We start from the raw sequence: 27,653 nt of genomic DNA, 5'->3' as shown, positions 1-27,653 counted from the left end.
CTCCAGGGACCTACCTAATTCACCTACGTCATTTAATAGAGGGAGGTTAGGCGGCCAACAGCAATAGGCTTGTGGAAATTCGGTTCTTCTATTTAGTACAAAAAGCCTTCACATTGAAGTTGGATCACTAAAACTGCGCTAAACGGAGGTTAGGTGGCCAATAGCAATAGGCTTGTATATAAATGTTAAAATATACAATTTTAGTCAATGACTATTTGATCTTGTGCAATTTAATCTTCATAAGGTTCTGAATTCAAAAATAAAAGACAAAAGAAAAACTTTGGCATTGCACTTGCCTCTCTAGCATTTATGCATCACATGTTGTGTAAGGAGCAATTATCCATTATCGTGATTCATGCCGTTTTCTCTCACATTTACCCATCACATATTGTGTGATGTGGTGATTGCGAACCAACCGAGAGACCTGTAGTGTTTATTTATTACGAATGTGTATTGGAATTATTCTAATTTATTCTTCTTTTCTTATTTCCCATGTTTTTACTAAAACATTAAAAATCGATATTTATGTGAGTTTCATATTAAAACTCGTAATTAAATAATGTGGTATGTCTACCATCGCTCTTGTATAAATTGTTGTGATGAGAAGCTCTATTCAATAATAAATGAGTGTCGACTTTCCTACCTAGTTTTTGCACACATTAATTAGAAGCAGCAAATACTCAGTTTATTAATATCTACTCTCTGTTTTGGTGAAGAGTAACTGGAGAAATCAAAGTTCATTGGAGGCAGAGTGAAGCACAATAATGGAGTTTAGGGAGGAAGGAGAAGTAGAGCCAGTGAGCCCCACTGGCCAATACTTCAACAGTTCTATCTTATCTGTTGCAATTCTTGCTGTTTTAGAATTTGAGCTTCCAATCAATGATTCCCAAGCTCTCTCTTTGCTTCAAGATGTCTTCCTCCCCATCAACCCTCGCTTCTCTTCTATCATGGTTTGTCTTCTCTCTCTCTCTCGATCTCTTCCTCTCTCTTGTCATTTTATTGGAAACGGAAGCGATTTTCGCACTCCTATTTTGTTCAATTTTCACTAGTCTCCTCTTCTTTTTACTCATTAGCATTTGATTTACTCAAATACTGCAATCGGATAAAATGGGAGTGTGAAAACCACCGGCTTATTGCGGAAAAAAGAAAAAGAAGAAAGACTAAAGATTTGATATGAATTATCTGAAATTATTAAACAGGTAAGTGACAACGTAGATCAAAAGAGACAATGGAAGAGGGTTGAAGTGAAGCTTGAAGACCATGTTCATGTCCCCATTTTTCCTTCTAAAATGTCACCAGAATCCTATGATGAGTATTTTGATGACTACATATCAAATATAGCAGCAGAAAAATTCCCACAAAACAGGCCGTTATGGGAAATTCACATTCTCAAGTACCCAACAAGCCACGCAGCTGGTACCCTGATTTTCAAGCTTCACCATGCCCTAGGTGATGGCTACTCTCTAATGGGTGCTCTTCTTTCTTGTCTGCAAAGTGCTCAAAACCCTTCTGTTCCTCTAACATTTCCTTCCCTGAAGAGCTCAGGACCACAAACCACTCACAAGACTAAAACTGTGTCACAGTTTTTCTCTTCAGTTTTCCAAACTGTATCGGATTTCAGTTGGAGCATTTTGAAGAGCAATTTCGTCGAAGATGATCGAACTCCGATTAGGTCTGGGGAAGATGGAGTTGAGTTTCGACCAATAAAACTATCAACCTTGACGTTCTCCATTGATGAAATCAAACTGATCAAGAACAAACTTGGAGTGGTAAGATTATGTACCATTTTTTTTTTCTTTTAATGATTTCTGTTTTTATTGAACATTAACATATATCTACGACAAAAAAAAAAATTGATCGGGAAAAGATGTTTCCAACCTAATTAATTAGCGGCAAAGCATTAGATGGTCAAGGATGGGCACTCTAATGTTGTTCCAGTGATAGTAATGTTAAAAGTCCCCAAAAAAATATAGGAGTACACATAAAATGTTAAAGACAGACAATTAAATTGCTGCAGTATAAACTAAGAAAAGTTGGTGCATTCATTAAATTTTGGAGAGTTGGCACTGCAAAAAAATGTTGGTGCATTCATTAAATTTTGGAGAGTACCTCAGATAATAAACTTTCACAAGTGCCCAAGCCTTTGGTGAGTTTCAAGTCCCCATCGTACTGTGTGTGTGAGTTTCCTCCTTTCCACTTTCTAACTTTGGCAAAAACTACGTACTGTACTAATAGTTAATGTTGACATTGATTTGTCAATGTAACAGGCAGCTACCGGGAAATACACAAATACGCAGTACAGTAGTATATTAGGATTTTCATACGTTACATGATCTATAGCTCATTAGGCTTATGTGTTATATTAGGGTTTTCGTTATTTTGGGTAATTTTGTGAGCTTAATTTTAGTGATGTGGACTCTGCCTGTTTGTCCAGTTTTCATCTACTTAATTTTGCATCTTTTGGCGGATGGACTTTGTTCCCCTTTTGTGCTTTGGTTGTTTTGTAGACGTGTTGGTTGTCCCCTGTAAGAACTTTTTCTAGTGAAATTTGCTATTCTGATCAAAATTGGATTGTCATATTTGCGTTCAAAACATTTATTTCCACACACAATTGAGCTTTCCAGTTGTGTCCTGGCATAAATTCAAAATTCCGATCCATGTAGTGTTTTTAGAACATCAAACATTTGATTAGGATTATAACTCCTGTACAAACCCTTTCTTTTCTTAGTTTCTTTTTAATAGTGATTATATTATTTGAATGAAATTGGCATGAACAATTGCAGACGACAAATGATGTGATTGCCGGAATCATCTTCTTGGGCACCAGAATATACATGCAAGAGGTTACCCAAAAATCAAGCAATGAACGTTGTACGGCGTTGGTGCTGCTCAACACCAGAAACATCGAGGGTTACATGCCAATCAAGGAGATGATCGAACCCAATAGTGATGAGATGTCATGGGGAAACCAATTTGGCTTCTTGCACGTGTCAGTGCCCAAGTCGACTGAAATCTCAAACCCACTCGACTTTGTTTGGGAAGCACAAAAAATAATCAAGAAAAAGAGAAGTTCTGCCGCTGGCTACCTCACTAGCTGGCTGTTGGACGTTTTGAAGAAATTTAGAGGCCCTGAGGTACGTAATCCCTTTTATCCACCTACATTCCTTTTTGTTTAGAAAAATAGAGTGTAAGTGAATAAAAAAAGAAGTTGGAAAATCAGTACTCTTTATTATATATGCTCTTTTCCATGTCCTAATTACCATCTTCTCAATTTCCTTTTTTTATGAGTATTAGCGTTAGATATCTAATATGTTACGTTGCTAAAATCTCATTTCATACTAAAATGTAAGTACGATATAGAATGTTTTGTAGGAAATATAATTTGGGCATGAAGACCTCATAAGTCAAGTTTGCGTAATCCATTCAAAACACTTTAAATGTACTTATTAACAAACTAACTTTTAATAAACTATCGTTTTAACGTGAAAGAGATCCTAAATTTGAATCTCCGCGGCCCGTTAATATACCAAAAATCTATTAGTCTCTCTTAGAACTTCAGAATATTCCTTTCGAAAAATAAAAAGAAAAGAAAAGAAACTTTAGAGTGTTTTATAAGGTGTTGTGTTTGCAGGAAGCAGCTAGATACATCCATGGCACACTCAAGAACTCGAGCATGACAATCTCAAATATGATTGGGCCAGTTGAAAAAATGGCTTTGGCCAATCAGCCCGTTTGTGGCTTCTACTATATGGTGGTCGGTCCACCTCAGGTACTTAATTATGCAGTTACTTTTTATTTTTTGAAATATAATTATGCAGTTACTTTAGTTCTTATAATTAATTCGTGAAAAACAATTATATTTAATACCTTAGATATGAGCATCCACCACCAAATAAAATTAGAATGATATGACAAGACATTAGGGGTAGGCATAGTCCGATTTTCCGCTCGAATTGAAACTAAAATCAGAACTTACACATGATCTGATTTGGTTCAGTTTTTTTTTATAGAAAGTGTCTAGAAGAACCTAATTAAACCGTTATGTGGTTTCGATTCAATTCGGCCCAATTTTCAGTTTGAAAAGATAAAAATATAAAGATGTGAAGAAGAGAGAAATAGGATGTATAGAAAAATAGAAAGAAGAGAAAAATATGTACAACGGATAAATTAAGAGAGAAAAATGTGAAGAGATAAAAAGGAAGAGAAATAGAAAGAGAAATAAAAAGAAATATGTGGAAAAGGGAGAAAGACGGAAGTGCAACAAAAACGGATATGATTCACTGAAAAGAAAAAGAAATTCAGCTAGAGTAGTTAATTATATTGGTATAAATTAGAACTAAAATATATAGATATTACTTGGAGTTAGTAATGTTATTTAAATATTGATTAGGCTTACTAATAATTTTGGATATAAATGAATAGGTAAACTTGACATAACCAGTCTAGTTCGATTTATACCGATTTTTTGAAGACAAGAACCGGGACTAGAACTGATCCAACTGGTTTGGTTTTTAAACCTAGGCCGGTTCAAATGCTGACCCCTTTACAATTCACAAGCCTCTCTTTTTTTTTCTTCTTCTTCTTTTGATAGATTATGTTTAATATTGCAATTTTGAGCTAGGCCGGTTCAAACACCCCCTAGATATAATTTCAATTTTATTAATTTACACTCATGATGTTTTATTTGATGGTGTTTTATCCATGCAGTGTCTTACTATAACGGCACTTAGTTATATGGGAAAGCTGAGGGTTGCATTCGGAGCTGAAAAAGGCTTCATAGATTCTCACAAATTGAAGGCGTCCATGCAAAATGCCTTTAGGGTAATACTCGAAGCCTCTTACCAAATTCCTCCTGCAAAGGCAGCGTAGAAAACCAAAGAAAAAGTCACTTGTTCCGACAGTTACAAAATATGGATGAATATAACCAGATTAAATTATAATAACTAGCGTCTTCACACGCGCTTCTCATGCGTGGCAGATTTTTTTTTTAAAATTTTTTTATCACATGCGCTTCGTGCGACTTAAAAAGTTTTTTTTTTTCGTTTTTACAAGTGCACTTGTTGCAAAATCAATATGGGGTTTATTCTTAAAAGGTTTTTACAATGTTTATTTCCTATCTTGGTACATTGATGCCGTTATTACTGCATATATGTTGATGTAAAATTTGGTAATGTAAATATTCTCAATCACAACAGGCTCTTTTCGATTGGTCCACGCTTGCAAGAGGCCAAATATTTTGAAGTAGAAAATTTTTCTTCAAATTTCCGTATGAGGCAATAAATTTTAGGGTAATGATTTCCGCACTCCCATTTTGACCACTTACACTCCTTTTTCAGTTATAAAATGGAGTGTAAGTGGACAAAATTGGAGTGGGGAAATCACCACTCTAAATTTTAACCAAGCAAAAGATAAGGCACTAAATCCAACAATCCTTTTTAATCACCTCCTGTGCTCTCTCTCTCCCCCACAACAACCATTTGGCCTAGTGACATTTAGTCTTCACTTAATTGAATGAAACTTTGAATTCAAATCTCATCGTCGTCGAGAGTTGGTTGTGTTGTTTGAAAAGGAGAAACAAAAAAAATTTCACTCTCATCGTGCGTATGACTTAAAAATCCACACCAGAAAGTTGCTTTGATGAAGTTGCAGGGACCAAATGGACACACACCAATTGCTTATGAGGCTCCCCTGGAGAACAATTACATTAACAATGCTACATGATATAGCCGAAACCAGAATAACTGGATCGATAAAATGTTAAAAGGCATTCAGTCTAAGACCATGCTACTTGAAATTGCAGGCACCACTTGGACACACACAGAGATAAGCTAAACATGAGGTTATACAAATACTTCTCAAATAACTGAAGTACTTCTATTAGACAGAAGAGAGAAAAAAGTATATCATAACACAACAAACTCCATTAGCAACTTAGGCATATAGACACAAAGACCAAAGGTCAGTATTAGTTCAATTAGAATTAAAATGAAAAAAAGAAGATTAAACAAATGAAATGTAAACACATAAACAAGAGGGCCAGCATTCTTTTCCTTTCTTTTGGGTAAGACGAGGGCCTTTGTATCACTCCTAGCAGTATTCACTTGCAGATGAACAAAATTCTTCGTAATTAGACGAGAAACTCAAACACCATGAGATCCATGACAATGTTCCATATTCTACTTCCTGCACCTCCAAGCTGCGACAGAAAATAGGGGTCGATCTTGCCAGGAAATCAACACACAACCATTCTCTTCCCTCATTCTATAACCATCGCAACCATAGCCCTGCAACAACCTCTTTGCCTGCAGCATTCCATAATAGCTCAAAGGTACATTTCCAAACCCAGCTAAATCAAGCCTTTGAATCCACTTCTCAAGCTTTTCATGTCTTTCCTTCCTCTCACATCCCTCACAAGCTATAATGTTTTTTATTTCCTCCCCAAAGAGCATCTTCTCCACCTTCAGTCTCTCTATTGAATTTCTCGCCATTGTAGACTCCAAGCAATCAAACAATGCAGCATATGAGTACAGAGCTTCCAATAGCCTCTCCATTAGAGTGGAGCCATTATGGTTAGAATCTTGTTCGGTTATTACCATCACCTTTGGTGTCAAGCTCCAAAATGCATTAAGAAAGCTATCCAACTTCACCGAAGCAGTCAAAGATAGTGGCGATGATGAGGTTGAGTCAGGACTCGCACTATACCCGTTGCCCATCTCTTTCTCTAGCAACTCACCCAGGGTGCCTTGGTTCATTTGCAATACTCTTGGCATGGGAATTCCACTTGAACTCTTTGATGCTAACGGGGATTTCTTTTTCAAGAGTTCATCATCAGACGCCAAAAGGGAGTGCAACTGAAGAACTGAGCTGATAGCTAGAGCCTCACCAGTTTTGATGCGAAGTTTTTCCATATCAAGATTTTCCAATTTGCTGACTATGGGACAGAACTGAAAAGGGATATCCAGTTTTTCTGCTTCCTCGGTCAACCTATGAGCCATTTGATCTAGCACCTCTTTCTGTTGATGAACACCAGTAATTCTCAAATGAGGTGGACCTTCAGGCCTTGCACTTAAAACTTGAAGAAGAGCAATCCATTGTGCAGGTTCAGCTGCATTGAGATCAATTACATGGACCATCTTTTCCCCTTCCATGGCTTCAGTAATAGCTTGGTTTGCAAGCACAAAAGCCACCTTTAGGAATGGCAACATCTCAAAAAACACTTTCCGAACTAGAAATTCTTCAGAAACCAAAGATATTTTAGTGGAATTAAGGGCCCTGTGAAGACCAGGCCAAGCTTTGAGGATTCGATCAGCAAGAGCCTCAGTGAAGTATGCAGCAATCCGCTGCATGGTATCACCATCAGCAGAGGCGAGTTGGGAAATTTGCTCAAGGGCAACATTTGCATTTTCAAGGCTTCCCGTGGCAACATGATTTGCACAAGTGAGCAACAAGTGGATCAAATACAAACCCCGCTCCTCGGATTTTAGCTCTTTAAGCCATGGGTATGGTGATCCTAAACTAGGTGAAAGCGACATCATGGAAAAGAATTGGAGAGGAGATGAAGTTGCAGATGATGACCCTTCGTCTTGAAACATTGGTGTCATATAACAAACAAGAAGGATTTGGTAATTGGGGAACAAAATTAGATGAGTGTCAACAGAAAGAGAAAGATCAATATCACTTCACAATGGAACTGGTAAGTGATAAGATAAGTCCAAGAGTTCTAAGGAAATATTCTACTGCTCATGCAGGAAACAAATTTGCATGAATACATAATTTCAGAAAAATGCTTACTCTCAACGAGGCATTCACAATAGGTAATAAAAGTAATTTAGAACCAGAGCACTTTTCTATAAAAGCACCTAAAAGGCTAAGAATTTAAAGAATGTATCACAAATTCACAATAAATATGCAAAGAACAGACCAAACTATCGGAAAGGGGGTTTCGAATTTATCAGTAAGAGGGAATCCGTTATCAAAGAAAATTATCAGCAATTTATTCTGAACCAAAAGCTAGACAAGCTAACCTGGCTAAGAAATCTTTGATCAAGTGAGATAAAATTCACAAAAGATGTCACCTAAGGGCTAAGCAGTTACGAAGAGAATAGAGAAAACCAACAAAAGCAGCTGAACAAACTAGTACCAGAACTAACCAAGCGAAGGAAGATGAGCCAAATCCTTACTGGGTTTTGTAATTGATCAAAAACCCATGAAGAATCCCATGAGAATTCAAAGGAGATCCTCTTCAATCCCTCGTTATGCACAGAGCTGATGCGGGCTTCTTCTGGGTTTCCTCTGTTTTTATTAGCTCAATTGATCTTAATTAAAAGCTGTGAGCTTTGGAGGACAGGACTTCATGGCAACGTTGTCGACAATGCGTGGGAGAGTCCTTTTGTCGTTATTGTTTTGTTGTCCTGCAGTCCAAAGTAGAACATGGAATTTGTGAGAGGATGAGCCTTCTGTAGCAGTTTTTTTTAATTTCTTTTATCATTTCATTTTCATTTCTCTCTCTAAAACCTGTCTTATTTTCTCTCTCACCCTCACTTTCTCTCTCCCAAACCTCCCCCACTTTATTTGTTTTTTGTCTTTACCTAAGGTGGATAAGGAATCAAAGCTGGCCCAAAGACTTGTTAATATTCCCAAAGGTTGCATGGATCCAAACATGCCCTAACAAAGACAAACAAGGCCCCAAGTTTTGTTTCCTAGTGGGGTAAGTGTGGGAATTGCAAGAAAGCTCCCAATGTGCTTCCAAAACCCCATTTTGTTTTTTTCCCAAATGGCCATGACCATACACTTGGTATTACCCTCCTTTATATTAAGACAAAGAGACAAGGAGGTTAGGCAACAGACCAAAAGTTCATGATAAGTTTATCCCTACTTGGGGACTCCCGGGGTGGCACATCTGGATGACTCCTAGACACTTCCAATTTATTTTGATTTTAACATTGTTGAAAATATTTCGTAAGGGGATTGTAATTCAAGTGGTTGAGCGTTTATCTTTGTACTTAAAGTTTTAGGTTGTTCAATTCTCAGATCCCTACATTCCGAATATTAAAATTGACTTTTTTAGAAACAGAGAAGGGAAGATTAGAGAACTAAATCGTTGTATTGGAGATTGATAGTCAGAGCATCTGCAACCATATTTGCTTGCCGAGAAAACATGCTGAAATTTTTAGACCTGCACTTGTGTACATAAGAACTTAATATCATTATTTCCGTACATTTCTCGATTACGTACGTATATATTTATTACTTTTAATACAAGAACTTTTCGCATATTATTAAAGACTTTTGCTTTATATATATAGATACACGTATTGTGAAAATATATTACAAATAAAAGTAAACAACATCAAATAGTATAGGTGAGTTTTTCGTTGTTTCCTTTTTATTTTTTGTTTTTCACGAAGGTATTTTAAACCAGTCCTTTATTTTACTAGTTATGTTAAAAGTAAAAGTAGTGATGATTTAATATTTGAATTGAAACATACCATGTCATGTCCTTGAGTGTGTGCCAAGTACTCAAATACATGTACATAACTCCAATCATGAAGTGCCATGTTGACAATGCACGTTAAAGAGCGTGTCATCAGTTTTTATGACCTTAAAGATGATGGGATATCATAAGTTTGGTGTATCAAAGTTGTTGAAAAATACCAAGAAGAAAATAGCAAGCATATATGTGAAAGGTAAAAGGCAAAAGGTAATTAGAGATTGGTTATCCCTTTAATTGTTGTAATATTTTAAAGAACAAGGACAATGTAACATGCCTTCGCTTCTTTTGCTTTCTATGAAGTTTCACATTTATTTTGTTCAAGGACCATTGACTGATTTATGTCAAACTTCTCATTCCCTTACAAAAACCATTGACTTCTCATATTGCCCAAATCTAGAGAAGTTGGTTCTAGTAGACTGCACAAGCCTGATTTATGTCCATGGATCCATTGGAAACCTAGAGAGACTTATTTACTTGAATATGAAAGATTGCAAAAAGATCAGGATGCTTCCCAAGAACATTTGTATGCTAAAATCACTTGAAACATTTATTATATCTGGTTGCTCAAATCTTAATGAGTTTTCAATTGAGATGTTGAGGAACATGGGCTCGTTAAAAGTGGTTGAGACAGATGGAATTCCGATAAGTGAATTATGGTTAGAAGTTCGAGTATCTTGGGTTCTTTACCATGCTCTTTGGTGGAATTAAGTCTTTGGGGGTGCAATCTTTAGGATGATGCATTTCCTATGGATTTTAGTCATTTTTCCTCATTGTAGAGACTAAATCCAGGGAATAATCCAATTGGTAGCCTACCAAATTGTATCAAAGGATTAACAAGGCTGTGCACTCTTTTTAAATGAGTGTACGATTCTCAAATCGCTTCTAGGGTTACCAAAACTATCCCACTTGGATATCAGAGATTGCATATAATTGGAGAAAATAACATATAAATCGTTTTCGTCAGTGTCATCATACGCACTTGATCGCAACTACAACCTAGTTGAGTGGCAGTACATGTACAAGTTACAAACCATTGGTAGTGTTGATGAAGAAATGATCAACCTCTTGGGATTGTGCAACTTGTTGGAATCCATGGCACCCATTCGGATGCACAAACCAGCTTTTATTTCAGTAAAGGGTGATTGGAGTCTCGTCCAGGTGCGCCTCTCTCTCTCTCTCTCTCTCTCTCTCTCTCAAATGATCACAAAATTAAAGGCTTGATCGTCTGTGCTGTCTATGCGAGTTCTGGCTCTGGTTTTCTTTTCGATAATATTACTAGAGTCAGAAATAAGAGCAAGGGTCTGAAGTGGTACCACAACCCCCAGGTGAAGGAGAAGACACATGATATGGTTAAGCCACTGGATGTTTAAGGATGAGCACTTAGAAGTTGGCGATCAAGTTGTTGTTTCAGTACGTATGGAACATTGCTATCACGCAAAGGAGTTGAGGATCCAGTTTGTGTCCTGTTGATCCATGGACCATACTTGTTTATTGACGCATTTGATGATTTTACTCCAACTATTTCCAAAATAAACTAAATTATAAAAATAAAAATAAAAATAAAAATAGGATTTTGGGTTCGTGGGTTTGGAGGTGGTGGTTCTGGGTTTAGTTTGCAGGTTTAATTGCAATATTGTGCGAATTTATTTGCAGATTTGTTAATCTAGCCATGGATGAGAACGCTCCAGGGAATCATTTAAATAACAAACAAAATTTCAGAGCTTGGATCCAAAGACCTATACGCTATACTACAGAAGCTCGTTTCTGGTTCTTCAACCCAAACAAATTATTGAGGTCTGGAACCATAGTGGGAAGGGTCATACGCTCCGGAGCCAGGAAATTTACTATCTTCTCGTGAACATTATACCTGCAAAAGCATATTTATTAATTTCCAAAACAAATCATAGCAGGTCTACATAGGGAAGCAAAGAATTAACCTATACTGCTGATACCTTATCTTGCGACTCTTAGAGGCTCGTCTGTCCACAATCTTCCTCTTCTTAGTATGCAACTTTTTCAGAGAATAAAAGGCCGTCTCTGTGGAAAACCAAATAGTGGAAAATCAGAATCATTAAATAATATGCTGGCAATAACAGGAAGCAACTATGTCAGACCGCTCTATTTTGAACGTTCTAGCGACTTGAATAATAGAGTTGAGGATCGACTAAGCTCCAAACCCACCATAATGGAGAAAATGCAGTGAAATTATTGACTTTGACCACTTGGGGAGATACAATAATAAACAATTGAAAATGCAAGAATTTTTCAATGCAATTTGATTGCATTTGTTGTTTTGAACTACAGGAACTCTTAAAGATTGAGTATAACCATATAAGCGCACATTTAAAAGATTCATGTATGAAGTATGGGATGCCCCAATAGTTTTACCAGAAGATGTTGGGTCAATTGTCTCAAAAAATTCTTTCAGTAATTGCTGGTAAAACTCGGAGTCGTCTAAAAGTTCTGGGTCGCCATCAGCTTGTGCACCAACATCACATTGTGTCTCCTAACAGAGTAAAGGAATAAAATTAATCAATTTGTGCACTTTCATGACATATCAAGGAGGAAATTGATGCAAACCTCACAAGCACATCAAAGTGGCAAACAAAGCAAAATATTAATTAAAAGATACAATTAAGGCTAATGACGCATGATGAGTATTAAAAAAACTAACAGCCCTCACACACACAGATGGCATGGTTCATTCGTATATAGCAGTCAAAGGAACAAACTCATGAAGTAGCACTGGTGCCATGTGAAGAAAATTGAAGAAAACACCCCAAACAACCCAAAAATTGTTCAAGCATTTTATAAACTGGCACCCATCCAACACAATAGATGTTCATTTGCAACATGGGAAAACTTTAAAATCCATGGGGCATTAAATTGTGATGTAATCTACAGATTGGTCCTCAAATTAGCAAGCATTAGTGAAGCCAATTATATTCAGAAGAGTAGGATTACCTCTCCCTTTGGAGTATTCTCCCCCTCAGGAACCTGCCCATCCATATGTCAGGTATTAATTACTAGATGTACAAAATTAAGAAAAACCTATCTTGTTATGATGTTATAAATGAAGCACAATTCTGTCTGAGCATGCCCATGCAACCTTGGGAACTCAATTTAGAGGGAAGATTTAGTATCTTACAATGCCAAATACACCAACTGCCGATCGCCTCATCTGCATCTGCTTAACCATTCTGCTTGGATCTCTCATATAAGAAGCAACTTGTTCACTGATATTCTGCAATTGGAAAGGAAAATTCATTCCTGTTGAATATCTGGCTAAGCATGGCTATAAGTCCACTCATGGGTCGATTACAAAGTTCGATCATAGGGCCAAACCTGATTAAAAGCATGCAGCTGGCTTTTAATAGCAGCAGCACCTGTGGTCACCTGTGTCTTCCTCTGCCATTTGTCTATTGATTTGTTTCTAAAAGTAGCTATGCTACAAGATACAACATGAAAGGTCTTAGTTAGACAAAGTTACCCTTATAGAATGAATTGCATTAAAATCTTTTAATGCACAAAATAATGAAATGTTGAACAACATAGTGGAACAAAATGCCATAAATCATGCAAAGGAAGTTGTCGCAGCATGACTGCTAGTATAAGATTTTTGACAGTAGAATTTCCCACGAGTATAATTACATCTCAGTGTATACATGTCACCGTAGAATTTTTAAGGAAGATAAATGCATTTCTTGGTCTTTTGCCGGCCCCTTTAGCAAACATACTAATATACTTCACTTCCATAAGTTGAATTCAAAATATCAACCGACTTTAAATACTATTGTTTGGTACATCTCATCTGTAACAGTTAAGAAAAGCTTCATAACATTATATAATGAGGTATTAATTGTCAACTACCTAATAAAAAAATATAAAAATTATATACACTATAGTATTGAGTTAGAGAGAAAAATACTAAGATACTTGAATCTACCATTTAATAGAAATTCCAAAAGAAAACAAGGATAAGAATTTCAAGTTTCTTTTTGCTGCTCTAAATGGATCAGCAAGGTATTGCATGAACTCAAAATTTAATATATTCAGTTTTACACAAGTTCAGATCGAGTTCAATAAAACAAGAGCATATGCAGAGTATGATCCTTCTTCTCAAATTATCTAGAATATTATCCGAGTACCTTGAAAGCAACTGAGAAATCCATGACCAATCCTCATCACCATCAGCATCAACGTTATTAGATGATTCTGAATGCTTTGACCGAGCAGATTCACCTTAAGAACAGGAAACATATTAGGACAAGCAATAAATGTACACGGCAGTATGAAGTTGATGAAAGTGAAAATAGCACAAACTAGGACAGTCAATTAGACTAAGGTAGCCCAAAAGTCAGATTTGTTTGGCTTAATCGGACTAAGCTTTATATGATAAAGCTGGAAGGATTTTGGGCTGACTTTTTAGGCCAGATTTGAAATTCAGGCTGATCTTGGTCTACCCTCATATCAACCAAAACATGGCCCAATCTGATTTGGTTTCTATGCCTATAATTTTGACCATTGTAACAAATACCTGCCCCTGGAGTGGTGACTAAAGTGAAGTTACCTTGAAGGCTGTAATCAAATCACAAAGTGTCTAAAATTTGTTAAAGACAACTATTTTTTCATACCAACAGGACCACACTAAATTTCACACCTAATAGGCTCTAAAACCATCAGCTACTGGGCTGACTCGAACTCGATCAGAACTCAGCGCAAACATCACTCCAGTTCAGCTGACCCAAAGCTGAAGGGCAAAGATTTAGATTTGAAAATTGAGCTGGTTCGAGCTCAAGCTCAATGCTCTGCATTTTGGACTGAGCTTGGGAAATGGCTGAGCCCACTCCAACCACTTGGCTACGGTTCCCTATCATTTCTCTGTCTTTTCCCCCCTGCAATCAATTAAGTTGAATAAGCACTCCCAGCAGAACAATTGTATTAGATTTCTCCACAATGAGCTATTCCACCTGTACTTAGACGACTGGTAGTATACTTTGATCGTGACCTATAGCTATCCGTTAAACTACCAATTGTATTGTGGGCTATAGCATTCCTCTCAATTGACACCCTGACATCCTTAGTAGTAACTAACTTAGTACCAACATAATATGACTAATTATACTCTGAATTGTAGTGAATAACTATTGCAGGGGAAGTTCTCAAATTTGTGGAACACCACAATCATATAAAAGGGAGGAAACTTGAAGCATTTCCTTAAAGTTCGATTTGATCAGATCTAACTCTATCTTAGCTAATTGTTTGTTTATAAGTTAAACACTCTTTACGAGGAACAAAATGGCTATTAAAAACTTCAAACGCAGAAAACAGAATACACTAAGCATAGCAAAACCTTTCACATATTGGCAATTGTTAACAGAAAATGGTAGTTTATCCACACTGATGTAGAGGGCCAATTTGCATTACAAAATAAATACAAAAGTAAGATGAATGTAGTTTATACATACTATCTGTTGCTTGAACAATGGATGGGTTCTTTTCAAGTAAAGCCTGTAACAAGAAAAGTAACATGATGTGATAAATGTTAGTATACACAGATGCCAATATTAGCAAACCATAATAATGTATAAATTACTAAACATATTACTACAAGCTATGAAGGTAACCACCAAGTAATACCAGGTAGACATTATAAATTTGTATAACAGTCATACCTCTTCTAGTTCCACTAGAGAATCCAAAGTTCTCTTTGATGAGTTAACTAGATCCGAATATGCTGCATTGACACCCTCATGTGAATCACAAAATAAAGACCTAACTGGCTCCTGCAGATAACCTCTCAAGTATGAACATAATATTTTAACATGACAAAAAGCTAGGAAAACGGGAAAAGGAAAACTGCTGAAACAGACCTGTGGTAATCTATTTGAACTTGAGAATGCTTTCTGAAGCAAGAATCGGAACTCAAGAGTCTTGTCCCAAAGAGCCTTCCGACAAAGTAAAAAAAAAAAAAAAAAAACATAGAAACAAGGGTAAGAATGAAGAACAATCAGATTATAATTCGCTATATAAATCCTTTTGTCAACTTTAAGGTGACACATAAAAAGAAGTATTAAATGAGGAACAATAATTTCACATTGACAAATAAAACATATTTTGTGGATATTAAAAGAGCCATTGTTTGCAAAGAACACACCTTTTGGTTCTTCACTGCTTGACCTTTAAGAAGATCTTCATCCTTATGATGCTTTAGATTCTTTAAAATATCTCTGCATGGAAGGAAAGAATGAAAGAAAGAAAGAAAAAATGAAGAACAAAATTAACTTCATATTTCAGCTGAGATTAATATATATATATATATATATATATATAATTTAGTTCAAAAATTAACTTCAAAATATGTCTCGGTATGTATTCTTCTGTTGTTTATCAAGAATCGACAACTTGCATACACATACAACTAAATATAACCCGGATACAGGCCTAAATACATTTTTTACTAGGATTTGCTTATGTATGCATGTTCCTGTTGGTTTGTCCTTTTACAATAACTAAATTGAAAAGTTACTAAAACTTAGCCTAGTATTCAATTTCCGTAGATATGGGCACGAATTATGTAATTTATTTAATGACTACTTCAACCTAATACTAAATTTCCTCATCGTGTCCCCCCAACTTTCATATTATTTAGGTGCTCAATGAAAATGCAATTTTATGCAATATTATAGCGTTAAAATAGTTTGAAACTTTGATGCAGAACGTCAATGTAATCAACAGTAGCATATACTCACACATACCAATAGAGTATATGTCTTAATTCTAATTAAGCATAACAAACTTAAAACGTAAAAACAAAAACAAAAAGCATAACAAACTTACTGCTCCTGATGACGAAGACTCACGTATTCTTTCTCAAGTTCTTCCATCTCAGCATCTTTATTATCATCTTGACCGTCACCATTTTCCTCTTCCTCTTCTCCATCTTCTTCTTCTTCTTCCTCTTCATCTTCTGATTCTTCTTCCTCTTCCTGCTCATCATCAAAGTCATCCTCTTCCTGCTCCATCTACATAACAATGAAGCCAAACAAACCATTCTTAAGTGAAAAAAAAAAAACCCCATTGCAAATGTAAATATTTATGTACATTCTTAAGATTTCGGTGACAGTCAATCACCAAATTAAAATTCTACGCAAAATTATAATGAGAAAGTAAGTCACAATTAATTTCAAGAGTGCACTTAAAGAAGCAGAAACACAAGAATGCAGTGGATATCATATAAGTTAGTAACTCCAAGTCGGTCAAATAAATAATAACGTAGAAATGACAATTATGTCAGATAGTATTTCCATTTAAAACTTATATTAAAGTCAGGAACTCAACTGTACCAGTACCAGATGCCACCAAATTCTCAGCTCTGTTGTCATACATCTTAATTTATCGCCCTTATCTAAACCGTGACACTATTTAAAAACTTCCTCAGATAATTAGACTACATACTAAACAGATCTAACAATGGTAATAAACACTAGGAACAAATTTCTTCAAGTATGCATCATGTAAATGGATTACAAAATAGTTTTAGAAACACTCAATAGTTTGAACAGGAGCATTACACTATAAATCATCCAAGAGCTATTGCAAGAAGAAATTTCTTTTACTTGCATGCATTTGAAAATACTGGTTTACACAGAAGAGAATTAAGTTCTTAGATTGCAAAGTACCTCAGTTTTACTTGCAGGAAATATATTCAGCCTTCGTATCCTTTGAGGATATATTAACTCTGCATCATGCTTTTGTTTACCACACGTTATACTAGAAATTGTTGAAGGCGGATCAGGTTGGTCAGGACAGCTGATGGGTCCAAACTCATGAGACTTTCCATCAACTAGCTGTGCTTCAAATGAAAGGTGAGGTCTCGGAACTACCAAGTGATAACATAGAATTTGATCAAACAGTGAAATAAAAATCATGACAAAACATAAGATAAAAACAAATGTCGATCAAACAATGAAGTTTTACTTTAAATGAAATTTGTGGGAAATTTGATCATTACCACTATCAAGTTTCCATCCATTGCTAGATAAAACTTGTATTCGGCCCCACAAATCTTCCAAGAAATCCTACCAGAAAAGATTAAGAAAAGAGCGATTGGGATAAAATTACATTACATGGTAAAACAATGAAAAAGAGACAGGTTGACTAGCAATGTGGAGCATGTTAAATGTATTGAAAGACAAGGAAAATTAAAGTTCAAGGACCACGTAAAATAGCTATGGTGGCGTGGAGAACTCTTGGAAATGTAAGATTTGAGTGGCAAACAAAAATTTTAATAAAATTTTAAATCACGGTACAATGCCGAATGAGTGAAGGAAAGGGAACATAGTACCAATTTATTTGTGTGTGTGTGTGTGTGTGTGTGTGTGAGAGAGAGAGAGAGAGAGAGAGAGAGTGACCAAATGTGGAAATTATAGAGGAATTAATTTGATGAGTCGCGTTATGAAAGTATGGGAAAAGGTCATATAACAAAGAAAATTAATGAAGGATATGATATTCAATAACTTAGAAAACAAAGCCTATGATAGAGGATCAAGAATATGCTTTAAGTGGGCCCTACAAAGAAAATGAGTTCCAATTAATTATAATAAAGTTATTTGAACTAAATAATAACAAAACTAGATTTTGATGCATGTGGAGGGAAGGTTCAATTAACATATAGAAAATTAAAAAGAAATACGTTAATAACTACTCATTAGCAAAAAATTACTCAAATAAATTATCTTCAATATTGAAGATCAATAATGCAAAACAACGATTAATAAAGTTCAAACAGGATGGGGAAAACGGAAACATGTTACTAATATCCTTTTGATGAAAGGAATACAAAATAGATTAAAAGGGAAGTTCCACACAAGCATCACTAGGCCATCTCTAACACAATTTCAACTTCAGAGTGCATAATCACAGTCCATTCCTGCAGACTAGAAGCTAAGAAACTAAAAGGCCAACATTTTCCAGGATACTGGGATACATTCAAAAATGAATCACCAAATGATATTTTAAGTTTACAGAGAAAAGGGAATATGATGTCAAATTTAATAAGCTATACCTTATCATTAGGTTCTCTCACGTTCTCATCATCATCCTCAAAAGCAGACAACCCGGTGTCAGAAACACGCTTTCTTTTGCTCAAATAAGCTTCAACACCGACCATAACTCTCTCAATTTCCTCAGGGACTTGCTGCAGAGAGACAATAACAAATCATGATTGATATATTTAAATTAATAATGAAACGGACAATAGAAAATGCAAGCCTAATGTTGAACCAAAGAGTAAAACAACTATAGCCTTGCCACCTATGAAGCTTGACCATGACTAAAGGGCCACTGTGTCAGATGTGCTTGAGAAACAGAAAGCCCTCTGACATACCTACAACATGTGACAGTGTACATCCTTACGTGCCAGAATAAAAAAAATCAACTTTTCAGGTTCAGATCGAGCACAAAAACATCACAGAGACACCACTTAAGAACACAGTCAATTATTCCATTTTAAAAGTACGTGGCTGGAATGAAAATAAGACACATAATTTGTAAAGACTCAACTTTTTTATCGTTTCTGTTATGGCCAACTGAGGGAGACAGATACAGACAGACAGACAGACCAAAAGGAAAAGAAAAAAGAAAACAGAGAGGGAGAAGAATTCGTAAATATTTACTGTAATTTTTAATGCTCTAAATTACTTTCTATTAGAGTATTTTACAATAAAAATTTATAGTAAGAAGGCAACAAATTATATCTTTACTCTAATAAGTTCCCAATAAATCATACTTCTAGCGACAGACCAAAACCTTAACAATTTATGAGGTCCATAAGCAGACATAAAATATAGGAATATTTCGAAAATTAAAAATTAAATGGAGGCACATAAGCTTTGTATTGTGAGAAATACATTGCCAACATGCTACCTATGAGCAACTTTTTTTTTTCTGTTAATCAAGCACCATTATAACAGTACCTCAATGAGATCTGCTCCTCCCCAAGAGAGACATGATAAAATACATGTTATGTAAAAGTCAGCTCTCGATTGCCAGGAGGGATTCCCTTTCTCCTCATCAACTGTTGTTGCAGCTGATGATAATAATGTCTCAAAGACAACCACCAGAGAACTGGGATGGATAACTTTACTGCACATCTATAGATCAAGAAGAAAGTTACCATAAAGGAAAACATTATATCTTTAGTAAGGCACTCATGCAGGAATACATGTGTATATATACATAAAGAATGTTCTCTTGCCAGCTAAGAAGCACGGACACGGATACGGATACGGCGATACGATACGACACGACACGGGGATACGGTCAATTTCCAAAATGTAGGATACGATACGTCATGGATACGGCAATTTAAAAAATATATAAAAACATAAAAATAACAATATATATAATTTAAAACATATTTTAAATAACATAAAAATGATAATATTATTACTTTTAACATACTTCCACTTGGTTATAATATCATTACTTTTAATAAGACAAACAAAACAAACTCCTTTTGTTAAAACGATAAGATCAGCGATCACGTGGGGTGTGGGTGAAACTGTGAGTATTAAACAAACAAAATCCTTTTGTCCAAAGGATAAGACCAGCAATCAGAACAGAGAAGCACGCATGAGAAAACAAAATGAAAATAGAGAAGAGAACCCGACGGCGCCGACAATGAAGAATGAAGAAGAAGAATCTAATGAGTGGGGGCGCCACTGGATGAAGAAGAAAAAGGAAGATCTGGGCTTCTTAAGGATGAAGAAGAAGAATTGATGAGTGGGGGCACCGCCGGATGAAGAAGAAGAAGAAAGATCTGGGCTTCTTATTTAGATAGAAGAAGAAGGAAGATCTGAAAGAAGAAGAAGTGGAGACGTTTTCTGATACGCGTATCCTAAACATCGGATACTCGTATCTGTAATGTCAGATACGCGTATCTTTTTGTTGTTGACCGTATCCGTTGATTCGGATACGTATCCATTGCGTATCCGTACGTGTCCACAGCGTATCATATCCCCCAGCGTATCGGACACGGGATACGCACCTCAACCAGCGTATCCGTGCTTCCTAGCTTGCCAGACTCTGAATCTGAAACATTGATCAGGTTGATTTTTGTCAGGATGTAAAGTCCAAATCACGATTTGGCCACCTATGTCTGCCAAGAGAACATCATACCTTGGCAGAAGGATGAATTGAGAATAGCCATTCAGGATGAGGAAAAGTGGTAGTAGGGGGAAGAGATTCTAAAGAGCAAAAATTATCAAGTGGTACTAGGGGGAGGGGAAAACCAAAACTTAATATTGGTGGAGATAATTGGGAAAGATATGATAGTGTTTTGGTTAAAATAATGTGGGTAGTAGTAGTAGTAGTTGTTGAGTATTAACCTGGGTAGAAGTTCAATGTTATCATCGGTAAATATAAAAGCTAACACTTCATTTATATGTCCTATTCTATTCATTGATGTAGGATATGGGTGAATGGAGTATTTAGGTAGTTTAGCGGAAGCAAAAACAATGGAAAACAGAAAATTGAACAAAAGGGAGTAGGAGATGAAGCTTTAGAATTCTGTACCTTGTACACGATCTCAATAACAAACTTAAAAATTGCTTTCTTTCACACCTTTTTTTAATAAAGAACTTCTAGAAACTGCTGCCAAGATACAACTGTATCTAAATGAAGAGCCAAACGTGGAAAGAAATGTCCCTAAGTTTAAGTTGACAGCATATGAATGACAACCATCACATTTCGATCAATTGAAAGATTTCCCGAGTAAGTGAAGAAAGAACTAAGGCCTATGACAAATGAGATAAAATGTGGTTTTATTCTTGTGCTCTCAATCTCTTCCTGAATTTCATATCAGAGACCAGTAGCAACATGATACATACCATAACAGTCAGGAACCTCATCAAAAGACGAATCCTGTTGCAATTTCCAGAATCTAAGGCATCCTGGAAATCAAACACAAAGAACAAAAAAGATGAGATCATTTTTTAAAAATTCATCAATAAAAACAATGAAGGATACATCAAAAGAAGATGAAAATAACCATCTAACAGTTTTTTATTTTCAAATATAGCATCATACACAAATAAAATAATCTCATTAACCTAATCAGTAAATGGGCAGCTCAAACCCCACTATTGCAATTCACTCATTCGTATCTCTCTTTTCAATAAGAAACCAAAGTACAACTTAATAGGACAAGATGTTCACTTGTTTTATCCCACTATTTCAATTCACTCGATCTTATCTCTTTCCTTTTGTTTATAAATAAGGAACCAACATAAATGGGCAGCTCAAATTGCATTATTACAAACCTTGGAGGATAAGATATCCCCTAAGGACGGAGCATATAAGTATCAAACGATGAAACCAAATAATACAATCACAGCTATAATTCCTAAACAAAAGCAGCTTTCCAGTCTGAAAAGATTGCAAAGAACCAAATTTCCCATAATTCAGTATGAACAAAATCCCGTAAAGATGCACAAAACAAACTATATCCAATAACACTACTACTGCCTCAGTCTTCACCCATAGATCTGTCAAATACCTTACAATTCTTTTCCCACTAAACTACCCAAAATGCAGCCATCAGTCCACATCACCCCTCTTCCCAGCACCCAAAACCTCGTGCCTCTCTAGCAAAGAAGAGGCAGAACACAATACTGGAACTACTGGGCAATGCAAAACTAAGTTATGCACACATTCCCCCTGAATTTTACGCATAGTAAATCAAAGGACAGAACGGCAAACAAAGATCTTCTCTTCTAAACCATATCACCAGTATTGACCTTTCCATGAGAAATAATCCAAACTAATACTCATACCATTGTTAATCACACTCTGATACACGGGTCATGATTCATCCACCAGGTTTGGACTCCTGTCTCTTCAGAAGGTTATAGAGGTACTGTCCTACAGAACATATCATGTTCTTATTTCCAGGTATATGTTATTAGATTACAGAAAATGCATAATGCAAACTCAGGTTAATTCAAGATCACAGTCATCAACTAAGAGGGCACTTCCATTTAATCTATCAGTGGCAGGCCTGACCCTTTTTTTTTTATCACAGTCAAAGACAAATCCAAACTCAAAGTAATTAAACTCTTTTGGCAGTCCTTTCACAGACAGAAGATTCAAGCATTCTGTAATCATCAACAACAGCAGCAGCAATAATAAAAGAAAAATGAAGACAAAACAGCACAGGAAAAATATGCAAGGTGTATGCATTCTATGATGTACAGCGTCAATTAAAGAAAATAGATGTAATATGACATATATCAGGTCAAAGATCGATCATTAAAACCAAGCAACATTTGGTAAATTTCTGAAATGCCAGAGATAAAATTATTGTAAGGAAACATATATGCAGATCATTTTAACCATGCACTCACTCACCTGAAAATTACTTTGAGTGTTCTCCACTACTTTCCTAACAAATTCCTCATTCTCCAAGTTTAACAAGCCAATCTGGAGGGGGGCAGAGAGAGTGAGAGAGAGTAAGTGACTGAATAAAGAACCTGAGGCATTAAACTAAACAGATGGTTATTTTAAGAAACAACTATAGCTCAAGAAATTAGAAGAAACAAAAATACAAGAACACGCATATTGTAAGTTATATGTTTTATAGACATGCATACAGTAGACTCTGAGATAACTAATAATAGAAAATACAACATACTATACACATGTGGTACAGAATAGGACACTCCTAATAGACATTACATTAAACCAGTGCGCACTGTAGTTTTTGTTGTATTCTCTTCGATTTTTTGTTGTATTTTCACAGTATAGGAATCCACCATGTATGGTGCAACATGCACCATGCAACGAAGATCACTCTGGTGGAGCTAAAACCCTTCATTTAGATTTGTGCATCCACATGTTATTATTAACCTTTACTTTTAGTCAAAAAGATCACTGAATACAACGCAATTAATCAAAAAGTTCTTCAAAATATATTTTTTTAAACCCCTACATTTCCAAATTAATGATGGCTGATTCAAGAACTAATAGTAAAGTTGTTCTTCAGCAACCAGTAATTCCAAACATTGCATCACCAAAGTCCAAAGCACTCTTCTGTATGCTTTTTTTCTGTAGTATATGCTAACAATGTGATTGTGCTAATATAGTTCATGATCTGACAACTGCGTAGAACCCTTATGGTGCCCTAGATAAATACTTACAGTGACTATATATGTTGATCCTCATGTAATCAGAAATGGAACCTTCTAATTTAGTCAAAGTCAGTCTCAAGGCTTATTTAATAACATTCAAAGTTCAAACTTGTTGTCTAAGAAAAAGTTTATCTTTTAAATTTAACATGTTTACTACTAAAGAAACATTTATGCATATGTATACATAATGAGGAAGCCAAACAAACCATTCTTAAGTGAAAAACAAAAACCATTGCAAATGTAAATATTTATGTACATGCATTTGCATGCTATGGCGACGAAAGGAAAAACACCAGCAGAAATGAAGAATTAGAATTATACACCGTACCACTGTCCCATAAAGAGAAGTTTTGTGAGGTAATTGTTCGGCACACTGGAGAAGGAACTGTCAGGAGCAAAAGACAAAGTTAATGTGTATAACAGCAGAAGCACTTATGATGCAAAAACAACAACTATCTATGAGTATGTTATTCTTTCTCCAATTTCTATATTAAAGAGACAATTGTGTTGGGTTTGAATGGAAAATATGAAGTTCTCTCCAGAAAAAAGAATAGCAAGCTGTTCTCTCTACTCTTTCTTTCTTTTCCATTCCATTCTCATAAGTGGAAATGGTGGAAGACGTGAGAAGTTTAAATTCTTCCCTTCTTTCATCTCTGGTGGTAAACGGAACACCATATCAACTGACCTATTTGTTTTGCGAAAGAATAAATTTTTTTTTTTTTTTTACTTTTTTCGTCGGAGATGTTTAGATTTTATATTAAAATCAAAACCAGCAAAAGCTAAAAACCTCCACCCAACCTATATCCTAGCTCTGATTTTTTATTTTCACAAACTCATACGAAAACTTGAAGACTCCATATTTCTTTTCTTTTTCATCAACATTTCTCTACATAATTACGATCAATAAAAGAAATTATTATAACCTAAATGCAGGGAGCTGGAGCTTGTACAATGTATGTGTGCATTTACAAATGGATGTAGGAATGGAAAGATAACAAAAGAAAATTAGCATTACTTGCGAAACTTCGTTGGGAGAGTGCTCCAGTTCTCGGCGAAGCACGCCAAAGCAAGTTTCCTGCACATCCAAGACAATAATCAACAAACCAAACTACATAGAAATGAAAAAGGTTGAGAACATGAAGGGAAGTAGGGTTTTGAAACTCTTAATAAACGCATATACATAGAGAGAGAGAGAGAGAGAGAGAGAGAGAGAGAGAGAGAGAGAGAGAGAGAGAGGTGGTACGAACAATGTGTTCTTTGGGGTCGGAGGAGGTGCCATAGTCGGGAGATTTCTCGCCAATTCGAAGAAGAAGACTCTTCCAACTGCTCATATTCTCTTCTTCTCTCACAGAGACAGAGAAAAAGAGCGATTTCTTTAGACAAATGGAAGAGAGACTGGTAGCAACTGAAGAAGGGAACTAAGCTTCAGCAAGAGAGGGAGAGGGAGAGGGGGAGAGAGAGAGAGAGCGCCACCAGGGTTTTATATGGGAGCAGATTCGAACTTGAACGCTACTCCGAATCCCTTCGTCTGCCCGGGCCGCAAGGCCCGGTTTAGCACCACTAGGGTCAACTTTTGTTAAAAGAAATCGCTTTTGTTCATTTTAAATAAAATTTTCGGTTCAGACCAAAAATTAAAAAAATTAAAAAAATTTCGGTGATTTTCACTTACTATTTTAAAGTTACCAAGTTTTTTTATGGGTTTGATCCCTTTTTTTTTAGAATTTGATTAATTTGTTGTCTTTTTTATTTTTGCTTGGGTAATTAGAAAAAAGAGAGGAGGCATGAGAGAGAAAGATGGACATTTTTTTTTTACTTCTAATTTTTTTTATAAATAATTTGTGGGCCTATCTATACTAAGAGCACTTCCAGCAGTTTGCCCTTTGCCATGGCAAGTGGGGGCTAAGGCAACTACAATTCGTGTGAATAGTGGCTGCCCTTGCAAAAGGTTGTGGTGTTTCCATCAATTGTCATGGCAACAACTATTCACATGAGATATGAGAAGATAAATTTGTATATAATTTTGGTGTGGGAAGTGAAAAATATGACTAAGTATTTATTTTTTAAAAAATTTGAATTTTTTTGTATTTTTTTAGATTTTTTTTAATTTTTTTTTGCTACTAATGTCAACAAACTCGGGCTTGAACTCAGGTTGAACTCCCCCCAACAAATTGTGCCGCTGGACTTGCTCTCAGAGCATTTTCAAGGAAAATGTAAAATTCAAAATGTTAAATTTGATTTTGACTGTTGATGTTGCATCTGACATCCAGTATCCTATTCCAACTAATATGTCAATTTTATTATTTTATTGAAATTGGAGCCACACATTAATGTGAAAGAGTAAAAAATTCAATTAAAGACAAAAGAGAACAACTCTTGTTTTCATAGTGAGATGAAACCCTCGAGTAAAAAAAATTATTAAAATAAGAAATGACGCCTCACTTTGGTTGCTGTCAATAACGTTCAAATGCCAGCCTTCAAATCCTTGTCAACATTAACTCCTGTTGGTGCATTTTACGATGTCAAATTTTACCGTTAAAACTCCACCTGGCATTTTAGCAAATCGGTTGGAAATGCAATACCTAACTCATGGGTATATACTTCCCATGTAGGAGAGAGTTTCATTGAAAATGAAATACTTAACTCATAGTATACACTTCCCATGTTGAGAAGAATTTCATACCATTACTACTTAATCAACATACTTCAAATTTTTTAATGTGTTTTTTTGGACTTAGAGCATCTCCAACCGATATGTCAAAAGTGCCACATAGAAATTTAACAGCTAGAAATAACATCTCACACACTCCAACCGATGTGTCAAAGCTGATGTGGAATGAAGGCTGAAGATTGAGATGTTATTTTTGACATCCCAAAAGCAAGATGTCAAATGAATATTTTATTATTTTTTCTTTTCTATTCTTTTTAATTAAAAATAAATCAACACTAAAATGTAATAAAATAATAATTTAATTTGACATATCGGGTGGAGTGTAAAGCTGTGTAAGATGTCAAATTGCCACATCAGCCATCAAAATAAAATTTGATGTTTGGTATTTGACATCTCCCTTGGAGATGCTCTAAGAAGGCTTGTTGACTTAATACCTCAAAAAGTGAATAATTGTTGGGACTTGATTCTAATCAACCCAACCAGAAAATTGCCCGACTACAATTTTTACCATCTTAATGCGTAGCCCAAAAGAATTGATAGATGATTAATGCTACAGATATTATAATCAAAAGCCACATATATCTCCTTGATGTTTTCTCTATAAGACCTAGAAGATATCGAGAATACCGGCGCTTATCTTTTTCAGAAGCCAACATATGGATCATGTCTCGACCAATGACAACAAGACAACCAACAAGAGACATCTCATTTTCAAACATGTTAAATACTCCTTTATTTTTCATAATATGTGGTCCACCATAATATACAACATATTGCAAAATGAAACAAAACAATTAAGCCTATTCCGAATATCAATGCACATGAAAATGATAAGAAAAGAAAAGAAATAAAACCAAGAAATACATAACTTTGTGCACATATTTGCACTAATTAAAAGACTGAATGTTTATATTTCTTTTAGGGCTCGAAATTCAACCACTAATCCCAATTTTTGAAGAACCCTAAACCCAAATGACCAATTTCAAGCCCTAATATGAAATTAGGGGAGTTTCAGAAGAGCTTTTATGCTCAAGGATTTTGGGTTGACGAAATTGCCCCTTGCATCATCAAAGAAATTGACAGGAATACTAACTTGTCCTTGAATTGCTATAAATACGAAACTACAAGATCAAAATTGACGAAATTGAAACTACATGGTCAAAAGTGGTTGAAGTGCCAAATTACAGGGACCAAAAGTGACTTTTAACCTTAAAAAATTCTTTGTTTGGCAGTTTCATTATGAAACATCTAATATATTGCTCTATTGTCGTTTATCCTGCATTTCATATTATCAAATTGCGAA

At 35.5% G+C, this 27,653-nt stretch overlaps 3 protein-coding genes and 1 pseudogene across 5 annotated transcripts; 2 read left to right on the top strand and 2 right to left on the bottom strand.

The window, feature by feature from the left end:
• The first annotated feature begins 629 nt into the window (after positions 1 to 629).
• Positions 630 to 5,212, top strand: LOC110761604 (wax ester synthase/diacylglycerol acyltransferase 4-like). The gene is made up of 5 exons (XM_021964103.2): positions 630 to 950; positions 1,200 to 1,769; positions 2,784 to 3,134; positions 3,632 to 3,769; positions 4,708 to 5,212. Exons 1-5 carry the CDS (start codon positions 765 to 767, stop codon positions 4,867 to 4,869), a joined length of 1,407 nt encoding a protein of 468 aa, XP_021819795.1. The 5' UTR covers positions 630 to 764; the 3' UTR covers positions 4,870 to 5,212.
• A 689-nt stretch (positions 5,213 to 5,901) lies between these two features.
• SCL3 (scarecrow-like 3) lies at positions 5,902 to 8,441 on the bottom strand. The gene has a single exon (XM_021964091.2). It carries the CDS (start codon positions 7,599 to 7,601, stop codon positions 6,177 to 6,179), a length of 1,425 nt encoding a protein of 474 aa, XP_021819783.1. The 5' UTR covers positions 7,602 to 8,441; the 3' UTR covers positions 5,902 to 6,176.
• Positions 8,442 to 9,973: 1,532 nt separating this feature from the next.
• LOC148294919 (uncharacterized) lies at positions 9,974 to 11,013 on the top strand (annotated as a pseudogene).
• Positions 11,014 to 11,113: 100 nt separating this feature from the next.
• Positions 11,114 to 25,258, bottom strand: LOC110761589 (uncharacterized). 3 transcript variants are annotated; one of them, XM_088252052.1, is made up of 21 exons: positions 24,930 to 25,258; positions 24,698 to 24,757; positions 24,011 to 24,067; positions 22,904 to 23,038; positions 21,385 to 21,447; positions 19,471 to 19,647; positions 18,561 to 18,692; positions 17,508 to 17,574; positions 17,176 to 17,375; positions 16,334 to 16,518; positions 15,651 to 15,723; positions 15,367 to 15,441; positions 15,169 to 15,279; positions 14,962 to 15,004; positions 13,642 to 13,735; positions 12,839 to 12,941; positions 12,642 to 12,737; positions 12,458 to 12,490; positions 11,882 to 11,999; positions 11,446 to 11,530; positions 11,114 to 11,360 (listed from the first exon to the last, which is right to left on the bottom strand). In XM_088252052.1, the coding sequence occupies exons 1-21, from the start codon at positions 25,011 to 25,013 to the stop codon at positions 11,237 to 11,239; spliced, it is 2,115 nt and encodes a 704-aa protein (XP_088108178.1). In that variant the 5' UTR covers positions 25,014 to 25,258; the 3' UTR covers positions 11,114 to 11,236. The 3 variants fall into 3 exon arrangements, with proteins under 3 accessions (XP_088108178.1, XP_021819778.1, XP_021819779.1); XM_021964086.2 differs by having other exon boundaries at positions 22,904 to 22,975; XM_021964087.2 differs by lacking the exons at positions 24,698 to 24,757; positions 24,930 to 25,258 and adding an exon at positions 22,330 to 22,417 and having other exon boundaries at positions 22,904 to 22,975; positions 24,011 to 24,070.
• Between the last annotated feature and the right edge of the window lie 2,395 nt (positions 25,259 to 27,653).

This window comes from Prunus avium, chromosome 4 (genome assembly GCF_965620075.1).
Source record: "Prunus avium chromosome 4, drPruAviu1.hap1.1, whole genome shotgun sequence".
Classification (NCBI taxonomy): domain Eukaryota; kingdom Viridiplantae; phylum Streptophyta; class Magnoliopsida; order Rosales; family Rosaceae; genus Prunus; species Prunus avium.
The sequence above is the reverse complement of the archived record's forward strand: the minus strand, read 5'-3'. Positions and strand labels throughout refer to the sequence as shown.

Bases quoted from the DNA above. Each gene is read 5' to 3' on its own strand.
- LOC110761604 (XM_021964103.2), top strand. From the start codon at position 765: ATGGAGTTTAGGGAGGAAGGAGAAGTAGAGCCAGTGAGCCCCACTGGC. The intron at 951-1,199 runs GTTTGTCTTCTC...ATTATTAAACAG, and splicing joins CTCGCTTCTCTTCTATCATG to GTAAGTGACAACGTAGATCA. The intron at 1,770-2,783 runs GTAAGATTATGT...GAACAATTGCAG, and splicing joins TCAAGAACAAACTTGGAGTG to ACGACAAATGATGTGATTGC.
- SCL3 (XM_021964091.2), bottom strand. From the start codon at position 7,601: ATGACACCAATGTTTCAAGACGAAGGGTCATCATCTGCAACTTCATCT.
- LOC110761589 (XM_088252052.1), bottom strand. From the start codon at position 25,013: ATGAGCAGTTGGAAGAGTCTTCTTCTTCGAATTGGCGAGAAATCTCCC. The intron at 23,039-24,010 runs GTACGGTGTATA...CCATCTGTTTAG, and splicing joins CTTCTCTTTATGGGACAGTG to TTTAATGCCTCAGGTTCTTT. The intron at 15,280-15,366 runs GTCTGTTTCAGC...GGTTATCTGCAG, and splicing joins GTTCAAATAGATTACCACAG to GAGCCAGTTAGGTCTTTATT.